At 45.5% G+C, this 12,346-nt stretch overlaps 1 protein-coding gene across 6 annotated transcripts; it reads right to left on the reverse strand.

Annotated features, from left to right (window-relative positions):
- Positions 1-13: 13 nt before the first annotated feature.
- On the reverse strand, positions 14-11,719 carry AKTIP (AKT interacting protein). Of its 6 annotated transcripts, none has more exons than XM_007993289.3 (10): positions 11,613-11,719; positions 8,677-8,788; positions 6,863-7,068; positions 3,636-3,700; positions 3,447-3,547; positions 2,894-2,982; positions 2,704-2,802; positions 2,507-2,614; positions 1,010-1,070; positions 14-837 (listed from the first exon to the last, which is right to left on the reverse strand). In XM_007993289.3, exons 2-10 carry the CDS (start codon positions 8,716-8,718, stop codon positions 730-732), a joined length of 879 nt encoding a protein of 292 aa, XP_007991480.1. In that variant the 5' UTR covers positions 8,719-8,788; positions 11,613-11,719; the 3' UTR covers positions 14-729. The 6 variants fall into 6 exon arrangements, with proteins under 6 accessions (XP_007991480.1, XP_007991472.1, XP_007991484.1 ...); XM_007993281.3 differs by having other exon boundaries at positions 14-840; XM_007993293.3 differs by having other exon boundaries at positions 11,609-11,713.
- Positions 11,720-12,346: the final 627 nt, after the last annotated feature.

Here is a 12,346-nt window from a genome sequence, read left to right on the forward strand (position 1 = left end):
GTAGTTTCCTGCATAAATGGCAAAGAACAATCATTTATTGGTTTATTTTGTCTCTACTAAACACATTAGTCATTCATCATTTAAATACCGGACTTCATTAGAAACCGTTTTAACACTTTTTCTCCCTCCTGCCATAAAAATACAGTAAGTAATTTGCTTAAAAAAACAACACAACACTAGGAACAAGTGTTCTGGTTTCTCTCCCCCAACTAAAGACATTTCTCAGTGATTTCAGTTTGTAAATCAGTAAGACAGTGCAGGCTACAAATCAGTGCAGGCTGAAGACTGAGATTCAAATGATCTTCCACTTAAAAGTGCTGAGCTATGGAACCTGCTCTCTCTATACCTCTCCATTTCCTAACATATATACAACTGAAACCACTGATTTAAAAACTATTAAGTAGTGCTGAATTCTGTCTGCTCTATTAGTTTAAATGAATGCAACTTACCTTTAGCATTATATTCAGAAAAATACTTAAGCCTCAAGGTCCCCAATAATTTGGAGTACTGAACTAGATAACCACCCTAAGACACTTCTGACAGAAGTAATGCATTACTTAGAGACAGGTTTCCAAACCCTGCTGTTAGAACCTATGCATACATGGAAAACACTGGCAGTCAGTCATTGTTCACACAGTTTTACTCTTCAGGCAGTCCTCTGCCATTGGTCAGCTTGAACTAGGCCAGAGTCCAGCAGGAAAGTGCATGGTGCACCAGATTCACCATCTCTTAAGTCGCCACTGTTTTCTCTTCTTTACTGAAAGGCTGTACTGAGCCAGGCTTTACCCATGACAGGCCAGCAACATGAACACTTTTATTGTGCTGTTCTTCAGGCTTCTTCTAGGCACAATCAAAACAGATATTAAAAAAAACTACTGATGAGGAGACTTCAGCACTGTACAAACTTGTTTCCCAAAAAAGTTACTTGTATGTAATGAGCAGTCTCCAAATGAAGACATTTAGAAAAGAAACAACGAGTTGGCCATTTCATAAGTAGTTATCCACTTACTTTCTGAGTCAGCATCTTTTCTCTGGCTTCATCATGTACAGAAGGATTCCATGGAGAAAAGCTTAAGGAAGAGAAAAGTATTTAAAAACTGTTTGTTGGCTCACTAAATTTCTATAACATTCATTTTGCAGTAATTAAGTTTCAAGCCAATTCCCCTAACTTAATAAAGAAGGGTGCTTTTTTTTGTTTTCGACAAGTATGTTTTAGACATTATCTAATTAATTTTCTCACATAACTATCCTTCATACATGAATGATCTCATTTAAGCCTCACACCAACCCCTGAGTACTATTATTTAAAGATTAAGAAAGCAAAGCAAAATTAATTGCTCTGGATTACCAGAGCTAAAAAGTACAAAAGCGAAGTAGTCCATCTGCTGAGTCCATGCTCTTTTTTTTGAGACTGAGTCTAGTTCTGTCACCCAGGCTGGAATGCAGTGGTGTGATCTCCGCTCACTGCAACCTCCGCCTCCTAGATTCAAGCCCTTCTCCTGCTTCAGCCTCACTGGGACTACAGGTGCGAGTCACCATGCCTGGCTATTTTTTTTTTTTTTACTTTGAGATGGAGTTTCACTCTTCTTGCCCAGGCTGGAGTGCAACGGCAAGATCTTGGCTCACTGCAACCTCTGCCTCCCAAGTTCAAGCGATTCTCCTGCCTCAGCCTTCCAAAGTAGCTGGGATTACAGGCATGCGCCACCACACCCAGCTAATTTTGTATTTTTAATAGAGACGGGGTTTCTCCATGTTGGTCAGGCTGATCTCAAACTCCCGACCTCAGGTGATCCCCCCCACCTTGGCCTCCTAAAGTGCTGGGATTACAAGTGTGAGCCACTGTGCCCGACCAATTTTTGTATTTTTAGTAGAGATGGGGTTTGGCCATTTGGTCAGGCTGGTCTTAAACTCCTGACCTCGTGATCCACCCACCTTGACTTCCTAAAGTGCTGGGATTACTGGCATAAGCCACCACGCCTCGCCATGAGTCCAAGCTCTTAACAGCTATACTCCACTGCCTTCCCAAGCAGTACCAATGTTGCCAAAGAGCAAAATCACCAATTCGTCCATTCCCAATACTCCTCCAGACACTGTTCCTTAAATCAAATGTCATAGTGCTTCAGGAACCCACCATTCTCACGCTATTCAGTTTCCCTCCTTTTACCACATCTGAATGTCAATGAGGGTGTGGCAGTTTAAGAGGGGCTCCAGCTAAAACTGCAAGCTGAAAAGAGTCCTGACATGTGAATGAATAAATACGTCATAAGATCCCTGGGAAACCAAAGTCACCAGAGAATGTGCTGTCAGCACAGCCTGTCAGATATAAAGGTTTTTGTTTAAGAGCCTCAGAGGCATCAGAATTCGAGTTGGCACCAAGTTATAAAGGTTGTAGGCTAACAGCTTATGCATGTGCCTTTTTAAATCCCTATTCGGAGACCACCTGGAGAAAGGAAGCAGTGTATTGGAAAGGACAGCAGACAATTCATTTGGGAGATGCACCACTTACCTAATTGCATAGGGGTCTTCTATTTTAGGTTGGTCAAACAAACGAGCAGTGCACACCTTAACACTGTCAACAACTTTACTTTTAAAAAGCTGAATATCTTTTTCATACCTGTGTTAAAAGTTTAAGTCAAAAAGTTACTTAATCTACTTAGCTGCATCTTCAAATTTATTTTAAATAACAAAGCAAAAGTTACATACAGTACTGCAGCCTCTGGGTTCAGGGGGCTTGCTGTATCAATCTTGTAGAAAACTCTCCTTGCATACATTAATACCTGCCAAATATGATTATGGTTCCGCCTAAAGGGAAACATGGCATGATTACTGAGGCGTCCTTTTGCAGTATTATGTCACTAAAACAAACCCTAAAACAAACCCTTTACTTACTTACCTCCATTTTGCAAATGCTCTCTTCACATCCAGCTCACCTGAGGTGGGATCAACTAGCGGGTGAAAAACGGGAATATCGAACACCAAGCGCTGTATTTAAATAAAAAGAGACGTGTCCTTTAATGGAAGCAGTGGCACTTACGAGACCCATAGGAATCGTGATAAAAAGAGCTTCAGGACAAGGCAGTCACGTTATTTAAAGCTAAAGAGCTGCCTCAAGAGGGATACTTAACTACTTTTACCATTTTCCTGAAAAACTAAATTTTGAGATGAAGCGGGGAAAACTCCCTCTCCACTACAGCCTGAGGGCCACCATTCACCTGGTGAGTGCTACAGGATGGCAGGCAGCCAGCCTCCCTTGCAGACCCTGAGCAGAGAAACAAAGCTCTGATGGCATGCCGGAAGCTGCCGCAAAGCACAGAAGTCCCCCTGGACAACTACTGGGTAGATATATCATAAAGGTACCAGGTCAGGAAAAGAACTAGGAAAGCTGTAAGCCCTTTTAGCCCTTCTCGCTGATCCACAAATGAAGCCAGACTGTGTCTCCAACTTACCGGACAGTCACCATCTGGATAGTTATCAGGGATGTAAACTGTAAACTTAAATACGCCATCTTGGTAAAGTCCATGCCGTATGAATATTACTCCAAACCACACTGTAGGAAAAAATAAAAGAGTTAAGGCCTAAATTTGTGTGGGAGGAACTAAATGTGCCCATAAATTAAGAATGAATCCTCATCTTACTTAATGCAGAGCGATAAGATGGCTGCACATAGACGCCTGGTAGCTTCTGCTTCACAACCAAGGTACTACAACAAAAGCAGAGTAATTAATTTGTGTGGATACAAATGACACATGAAGATGAAACCACCCCACATTCACTTAGAGACAATGAATGGCCCCTCAAGGGGCAGCTGATGCCCAAACCCTGCAAGCCAAGTTCTCACAATCTCTCACCTGACACGATCAGAGCCCTGGCCCTGACCGCTGCCCACTACCAGCTTCATAGCAGCAGCTCACAGAGAAACAAGCAGGCCAGCAGGGGCCCCACAGTAAGAACTAAAGCCAAACAGGGAAAAATGAAGAATCAAGTTTCCTCCCAGAAATCCGCTCTTCCAAAACATCATCTTGGAAACCAGCCTATAGGTAATTCCAAATAATGCAACCCGAGGTAAGTTATGTACAGTTGAGGTCAATGAGAGTATCTGTAAAATTATGCTTTTGTGACTGTGGATGATCATTCAAAAACTTTTAAAATACAATGTTAGATAAATTAAGATTTCTTGGAATTGGGTCACAAAGTTGTCATTTTACATTTTAATCACAAGATCCCACAGCAGAGGGCAATGTTCAGACTCGCAGTGCTGCCTGGGGAGGGCAGGCATCCTTGTGTGGCTCTCACACGCCCTGCTCTAAAACGGACCCCCTGATGCAGACACCTGAACTCCGTGGGCCTTGCCAGAAAACGGGAAACTAGGTGCTGAAAACAAGAAACAACAAGTGCACTGACACAAAACCTACACTGGTTCTTCCAGGACCCAGTTACCCACCCACAGCCATTCTGGTCACTAACCTGCCAATCCTGGATTTTATGAAGAACTAGTTTATCAGGCCTTAAGTTTATCATCTTTATTACCTACTTTCCATTCACTTATTTTTAATCATTTTTATTATCTAGTTCATTTTTAAGTTGCTAAAATTTAGCATGTCAATAGCAACATGGCTGGCAGATGTCTCTACTACAGTGAAGTTTGCCAGAAAAGGCAGTTCTGTGTTCTAATACAGATTTAATCACCACAATAGAGGCCTGTCCAACTCGCTGCCCAGCCTCAAACACAAGGCCTCCATTATAGAGCCAAAGGGGCCATTACTACCAAATCACACCCAGCCAATTACACTGGGGCCTCAGACCCTCTGACCATTACAACATTAATACACTGAGGGAAGGGACAAAGATGCCTTTTTTTAAAAAATTTTTTTTGGTTTAAAAAAAAAAAAAAGTGCAGCACACCAACATGGCACAAGTATACATATGTAACAAACCTGCACGTTATGCACATGTACCCTACAACTTAAAGTATAATAATAATAAATTAATTAAAAAAAAAAAAAAAAAAAAAGATGAGGTCTCATAGGCTGAGTGTGGTGGCTCACACCTGTAATCTCAGCCCTTTGGGAGGCCGAGACAGGCAGATCATTTAAGGTCAGGAGTTTGGGACCAACCTGGCCAACATGGTGAAACCCAGTCTATACTAAAAATACAAAAATTAGCGGGGTGTGGTGGCGTGCACCTGTAGTCCCAGCTACTCCAGAGGCTGAAGCAGGAGAATCACTTGCGCCCAGGAGGCGGAGGCTACAGTAAGCTGAGGTTCTGCCACTGCACCCCAGCCTGGGTGACACAGTGAGATTCCATTTCAAAAAGAAAAAAAGATGAGGTCTCACTATATGGCCTATGCTTGTCTCACATTCCAGAGCTCAAGTGATTCTCCCACCTCAGCCTCCTGAGTAGCTGGGACTATAGGTCCACAGCTGGGAAATTTTTAATTGTTTTTTAGAGACAGGGTGGTCACTCTGTTGCCCAGGCTGGTCTTGAACTCCTGGGCTCCAGTGATCCTCCTGCGTCAGTCTCCCAAGTAGCTGGGATTACAGGCATAAGCCACTGTGCCTGACTGAAGGATGCTTTTAAAATAACTGTATACAAAGGAATTTTTAAATTATGGAAATTAAGAATTATCCACACTTTCTATCCTTTTAACAAATTCTCGAATGAAATGCCATCTGCGTCTGTGCAGTGCTGGAGCGCCCGTGTGTGCCAGGCACTACAGGGTCGCTGCCAGCACTCTGCACCCTGCTTGGCTTCTTGCACTCCACAACCAGGCGCAACTGCAGCCCAGTTGCAGACCTCGGTGACCAGTCAGCGTCTTCCTTACATGGAGCCCACATCTTTGTCTCTTCCCTAGAATTGCCAAGTCCTGCCTTTGGGAGTCATATAGAATAAGTCAGATCCTTCCTTGTGACAGACCTTCAAATATATTAAGACAACTTTAATACATGCTTAAACTTTCTCTTCTCCAAGAAAAATTCTCCAGTTCCTCCAACTGTTGATCCCTAAGGTCTGGTTTCCTGGTCCCTCCCTGCTAGGCCTTGTCCTCCATCTGTCAGGAGGCTGACTACAAGGCGACAACCAAATGCAGCACCACCTTCCAGATACGCCTGACCAAGAAGGCAGAGACGGCCACTCTCCCACTGTCCTGCTCTCCAGAAAAATCTCTCCAGGAGGCAGGTTCCTCACTTCACATAAACCAAGACCGCATTTATTAAGCTCCTAATCTACTGTAGGTTCTTTTTTTTGAGATGGAGTCTCGCTTTGTCGCCCAGGCTGGACTGCAGTGAAATCTTGGCTCACTGCAACCTCCACCTCCCGACTTCAAGCGATTCTCTGCCTCAGCTTCCTGAGTAGCTGGGATTAACAGGTGCCCGCCACCACACCTGGCTAATTTTTCTATTTTTAGTAGAGACGGAGTTTCACCATCTTGGCCAAGCTGGTCTTGAACTCCTGACCTCGTGATCCACCTGCCTCAGCCTCCCAAAGTGCTGGGATTATAGGCATGAGCCACCGTGCCCGGCCAATCTACTGTAGGTTCTTAATAAACCTTAGTTTCTTCCTTTTTTTACTCTCCAACACAGACATGGAAATTAAAGTATCCTCTGCCTTTAAATCGTATTCACCCGAGCTCTAAAGAATCTTTAAGAGAGGCTACTTTTATAACTCTACCTAGGTCTTGGTTAAAAAAGATTTTATCACTAGCAATAGCCTATAGTTTTATATTTATTCAGTCTGATACTGGAAAGGGACAGGTTTGAGCTTTGAGATTAAATGTCTGCCCTTTACTGCGTCCATCAGAATACATTTCATTCTTCACTTTAAAGGATCGTTCCTAATTTAACCAAATAGTTTGTTAAGAACTTACAATTCTGCAAGAAGAGAGTATTCCAGGTAGAAGGGTCCATAGGACGCATGCGTGCCATTTGTTGACTGTGCTGCTGGGGCAGGAGACGTAGGCTTAGTTATGGGCAAAGCATTTTTGGGAATAGAAGGCAGCTGTTTCTTTGGTGCAGTTCGTGGAGGACTGGTTTTCACGTCCCCTGTTAATGTCTTCTCTTCACCTTCAGATCGCTATACAAGATGAAGTTGTAAGAATATCTGTTAGGATGATTCTTAAATCACAAGAGTACATTATTAGCTCCATGGCCTAAATGCTGGAATTGCTCCTTTACAAGCACATTCTAACACCATGACCAAAATGACTAGAAAGTCCTTTGGGCAGGCAGGTCATATAAAGAGAAGACAAAGCTGAAGCAAGACCAAAGCATTAGAGAAACTCTTTCATATAGGGAAACTCATCCTATAAGGATGATACAATCAGTGTGTACAGGATTAACTGAAACACACAAAGAAATGGTTTTTCCTAGTGGCCCCAAAAAGAGGGCAAGGGGTTTCTAAGCAATTAGACAACTGTACAAGGCTAGAAAAGTCCCCCAGCACTTAGATGCTACAGAAGGTTAGGTGCTAAGCAGCTCAAAATAGTGTGGATGAAATTAGTCACTGCCTGTTAGCACTTGGGTTAGAAACAAAGAGTGAAGCTATTCTCTCACTTACTTGGGTCTGATTTTGATTTGTCCCTACTGGGTGTTTTGACATTTCAAATATCACCAGCATAAACCGTCATCCTTCATCAAAGACTAGGTCGACATGAGTCAGAGACTCAACTACCATCTCATAGGTACTTCCTTGGCACAAGTACAACCAAAGGCTGTTTAATTAGCTATATAAAAACATGTATATCATATGCATTGCTCTAGTGATGGGTGCATCTAAAGGCCCTGACTTCAGCACAATACAATATGCCAATGTAGCAAAACTGCACTTGTACCTCATTACTACGTACAAGGAAGGAAGAGATGTATGTCGTGTACATAGAAAAAAAGTAATAGTGGTGGTTGTTCTCCTAAAGGTGGGATTATGGTTTTTCCTTTTTTTTTTTTTTTGAGATGGAGTCTCACTCTGTCGCCCAGGCTGGAGTGCAGTGGCGCGATCTCAGCTCACTGCAAGTTCTGCCTCCCAAGTTGACGCCATTCTCCTGCCTCAGCCTCCCAAGTAGCTGGGACTACAGGCGCCCACCACCACACCTGGTTAATTTTTTTGTATTTTTAGTAGAGACTGGGCTTCACCGTGTTAGGCAGGATGGTCTCAATCTCCTGACCTCGTGATCTGCCCGCCTCAGCCTCCCAAAGTGCTGGGGATTACAGGCGTGAGCCACGGCACCCAACCGGTTTTTATTTTCTTATTTGCCTATTTTAATCTTTCCTAAAATGAAAAAATATTTTTTAAAAAATCATTTTATTTAGAAAAATTAAATTAGTGCCCGTCAAGTCTGACTTAATGATATCAGACTAGCCTTTCCCACAGCTGTTCTAACTGTAGAACCTTGTAGTAGAAAACTACAATATGTCACAAATTTCATCATGTGTAAATATAACCTCAATCATCTTAGAATTGTGATGACCAGAACGATTTCTATTTGCGATGCAATCCCAGTCTCAGAAACACACTTTAACCAACAAAATAATTACTTCTCAAGAGTGTAAGACCTTAACTAGAAAAATTAGGTAATTTTGTCAAGATTACAGGTGACCGTGACAGATTATTTTAGCCTTCATTCTGATCCTGTTTTCAGACACAGAAGCAAATGGGTTTCCTTACTGAATTTATCACTATACCTACTTTGCGTACAGAGCTTGTAGACATGCTCCAGAAAGGGTTCATAACGTGTATTCCAAACAAAGAAATTCAGTGGCGTGTCATCCAAATCTTCTGTCTTCAGCATTCACTTTACCTTAAAACAAGATGGGGAAACATAGAAACAAGCCAACACCAACAATTAAGAGTTTTTTTGTTTTTTTTTTTAGATGGAGTCTCGCTGTGTTGCCCAGGCTGGAGTGCAGTGGTGTGATCGTAGCTCACTGCAACCTCCAACTCCTGAGTTCAAGTGATTCTCCTGCCTCAGCCTCCTGAGTAGCTGGGATTACAGGTGCCTGCCACTATGCCCAGCTAAGTTTTGTATTTTTAGTAGAGACAGGGTTTCACCATGTTAGCCAGGCTGGTCTTGAATTCCTTACCTCAAGTGATCCACCCACCTCAGCCTCCCAAAGTGCTGGGATTACAGGCGTGAGCCACCACGCCCAGCCAACTGTTAAGACTTCTGAAATAATGAATAACTAATTATGATACCCTGGATATACAATATGTTATATAACAAAGGGTTGTAAAAACCTAGGAAAGGGTCTTCAGGCATCTTCAGAAATAGTTTCCTTCTATACCCACTTCCTTTTCTGGTTCTAATTTCTTTCACACTTTTAGATGTCTATAAGAATCTGTGCACCAGGTCCCTTGGCCAGGATTCAGATTACTCAGTGACACAGATGAGCCTTGGTGCCAGAAGTTCAGAAGATACGGACAACAGTTGCTACTAGCACATCTCGGCATTTAACTAACAGGAAAGCCAGATTCAGAATGCACTGTACCCACATACACAAAAGTTGTATCACTGTTCCCAGGGTTATGGGAACAAACAATAAAGATACAAGGAGGCTGATTTAAGAGCTGCCCCAACTCACTTGAGTACAAAATGATTCCTCCAGCAAATATTAGTCAAAGAAATAAGAGAAAACAGGGAAGGCAGAGCACACGTATGTCACTAAGACGACAGAAGAAGTTACCTGAGTCCTGTCAGTACCATCCCCCAATAAACTGCCTTCTACAACTTCGAAACATACAGAAACTGCAGGATCATGTACTTAAGGAACTGCCAAGCAATCCAGACAAATACAACATGAGGCACGCAAGAGCGACGGCAAGAGAGACGTTTCACAAGTACAGATCTTCCAGCCGAAGCTTCAAGTCGTGGATAAGAAAGCATGTATCAAAGCTCATAAAGTCAGTGGGTCATTTACTAAAAATACAAAGAAGCAAAGGAAAAGCAACCAAGCCCAGCTGTAAGAACAGCAACTTCTTTGCCCTGGTGATTTTCCCCCAGGCTCTGTCACCTTTAAAGCAGAGCTCCTTCTCTGAATTCCTACTTGCACCAGTCAAAAGGCTGAAGGTGAAAAGGGTCAAAACTAAGCAACGTTTTCCTAATTTCTTCAGCAGGTCATGAGCAAACTATGTACTAACTGTCCCCAGTCAGCAATAATTTGTCTTTTCTGACGAGCTTGTGACATCCAGGGACGTACTCAACCCAGGTCATCCATACCTTGCCAGTGCCTATTATTGCTGTTTTCTTTTCCAAGAGAAAATGCCACCCAGTAATTAAATCAGAGGAATGAAGATCCTGGTTCTTCTACTAGCATGGATAATATCCAATAAGTAAAAACAGCTCTCCGCAAATCTGCCTTTAAAGGTGAGTATGACACAGTGAATACACTTGGGATATCAATAATGTGCGGGGGAATGTTCCCGTTTGGCTCAAATGAAGACACTGATTTTCAGATCTAGTAGTAATGTGCAGCACCCCAGTGTCCTCTAGGACACACCTAACACGGGACCCTATCCCTTGGGACACAGTGGTGCACTCCACCACATACATTTAATGGGTTGGTGCAAACCTGTAAAGTCTCTTTCAGGTCAAACGCGTTAGGATTCTCTTTAAGAATTCTCCTTTAAGAATCCAATAAATTTTGTCCCCAGTTCTGCCTATCATTAAGCAGGAGATATTGTCTTCTGCTGCTTAACTTTGCCATGGATCTTTTAATCCGATGTTTCCAGCAGCAACATAATCACGAGACAGTGTAGTACACTTTTCAGGGTCTAGTCTAGGACAAGCACAGCATACATGTTCTGAGAAGAATGACATAGATGGAAGCACGACATAGGTTACATCCTTGTCATTGGGAAACAATTTTAGAATTTCTGCCTGTTCAGCCACGGCTGCATTCCTTTGCATCACCCAGCTGAGAAGTCTGGGTCTTCAGCCTGCGCGAATAATAGTGCATGGCAGAGCTAAAACTAGGCTAAAACATGAGTGCTGCTGTTACTCTTCATGCCACAGCGCACTCACATCACCCCGAATCGGACTTAAGAAATTACACGTTAAGAGGAGACAGAGCAGCGGCCAAAAAAAGATGAAAACGGCCCGGGCCAGGCTTGCTGGGGACAGCAGGGACCTGCGGCGGCCTCGGACCGGCACCCTCACCGCGGGCGGAAACCCGTCTCTGAGCACTCAGGGAATCCGGACAAACCTGTCTCGAGGTGATGCAAGGCGGGGGCCCTGTCCTGGCCTCGCAGTTAGCTCGAGGCTGGCCCGGGAGCCGCAGGACCCTCCAGTTGGGGGCTCTGGGGCCCGGCGACGCCCCCTTAACCAGAGCTCGGGATCGGGACCTGGCCGGGGAGGGCGGGCACGGGCTGGGGCGAGCCAGCTGGGCCTGCCTCTCTCCCGCGGGCCGGGCCGGCCCAGCTTGAGCCGCAGTCCCCAGCAGCGGTCCCGGGCTGCGAGGCGGCCAACGCAGCAGGTGCCTGCAAACGCGCACAGGTGCCCGGCCCCGCCTCCGTGTCCCACTGCGGCCGCCGTCGCCGCCGAGTCGCGAGTGCCCAGGATGGACAAATGCCGGGCATGTGGAGGCTGGCGGCCAGATTTACCGACACCTCAGTCCTCGCGTACCTACCAGCCTGCCTGGCAGTGCGCCTCCCCCCGTGCCTTCAATGCAGAGCTCCTGGCTGCCGAGCGCCGTCGCGGCCCGACAGCATCTCCGGCCGCAGCGCCAGCCCTGCCCCTGCTTGATCCCCGCCCCGCCCCACCCTGCCCAGCCCTCCGCACCGGGCTCCGCCCCGTGGTGCACGCTCCTGGGGCCCGAGGCTTCCGCCTTGCCTCCCGGCGCCAACTGGCTCTCACACCTGCCCGTCAAGGACGTTCTTCCGGGGGCGTTGGAAAAACCACGCTCCGTCCTGCAAATCAAATCACCCCAGTTTGGGTGGGGCTGCACTTTACCCTCCCCTTACGTAATAGCGCCTGGGATGGCCTGTCAGTCATGGAAGTATCGGCCCCCGCCCGGGGAGGGATGGGCAGAGACAAACAAGCACCGGGTCACAATTGGCCAGGGCGTCTGCCAGTCACGATGGAGACCCGCCCAGAGGTTTGTACGCTCAGGCCACAGCGCAATCGCCATGCACAGGGTTTGGGGTGTAGGAAGGCGTCCCTGACCCAAGCTTTGTGGGAGGGCCGGGCCGCGAGACTACTCCGTGGCTCCCAGCGCAGGGTCCTACTGCTTTGGGCGGCGCTGCGAGGCCCGAGGCCGCCACGTTGGGCCCACAGGGTTGCTGGGGTCAGAAGGACGCTTGGCGTAGGGCCAAGAAACGCCCGTTCGCTCGATCAGTGCAGGAGCTGAAGGGAGCTCAGCTG

This window comes from Chlorocebus sabaeus, chromosome 5 (assembly GCF_047675955.1).
Source record: "Chlorocebus sabaeus isolate Y175 chromosome 5, mChlSab1.0.hap1, whole genome shotgun sequence".
NCBI classification, from domain to species: domain Eukaryota; kingdom Metazoa; phylum Chordata; class Mammalia; order Primates; family Cercopithecidae; genus Chlorocebus; species Chlorocebus sabaeus.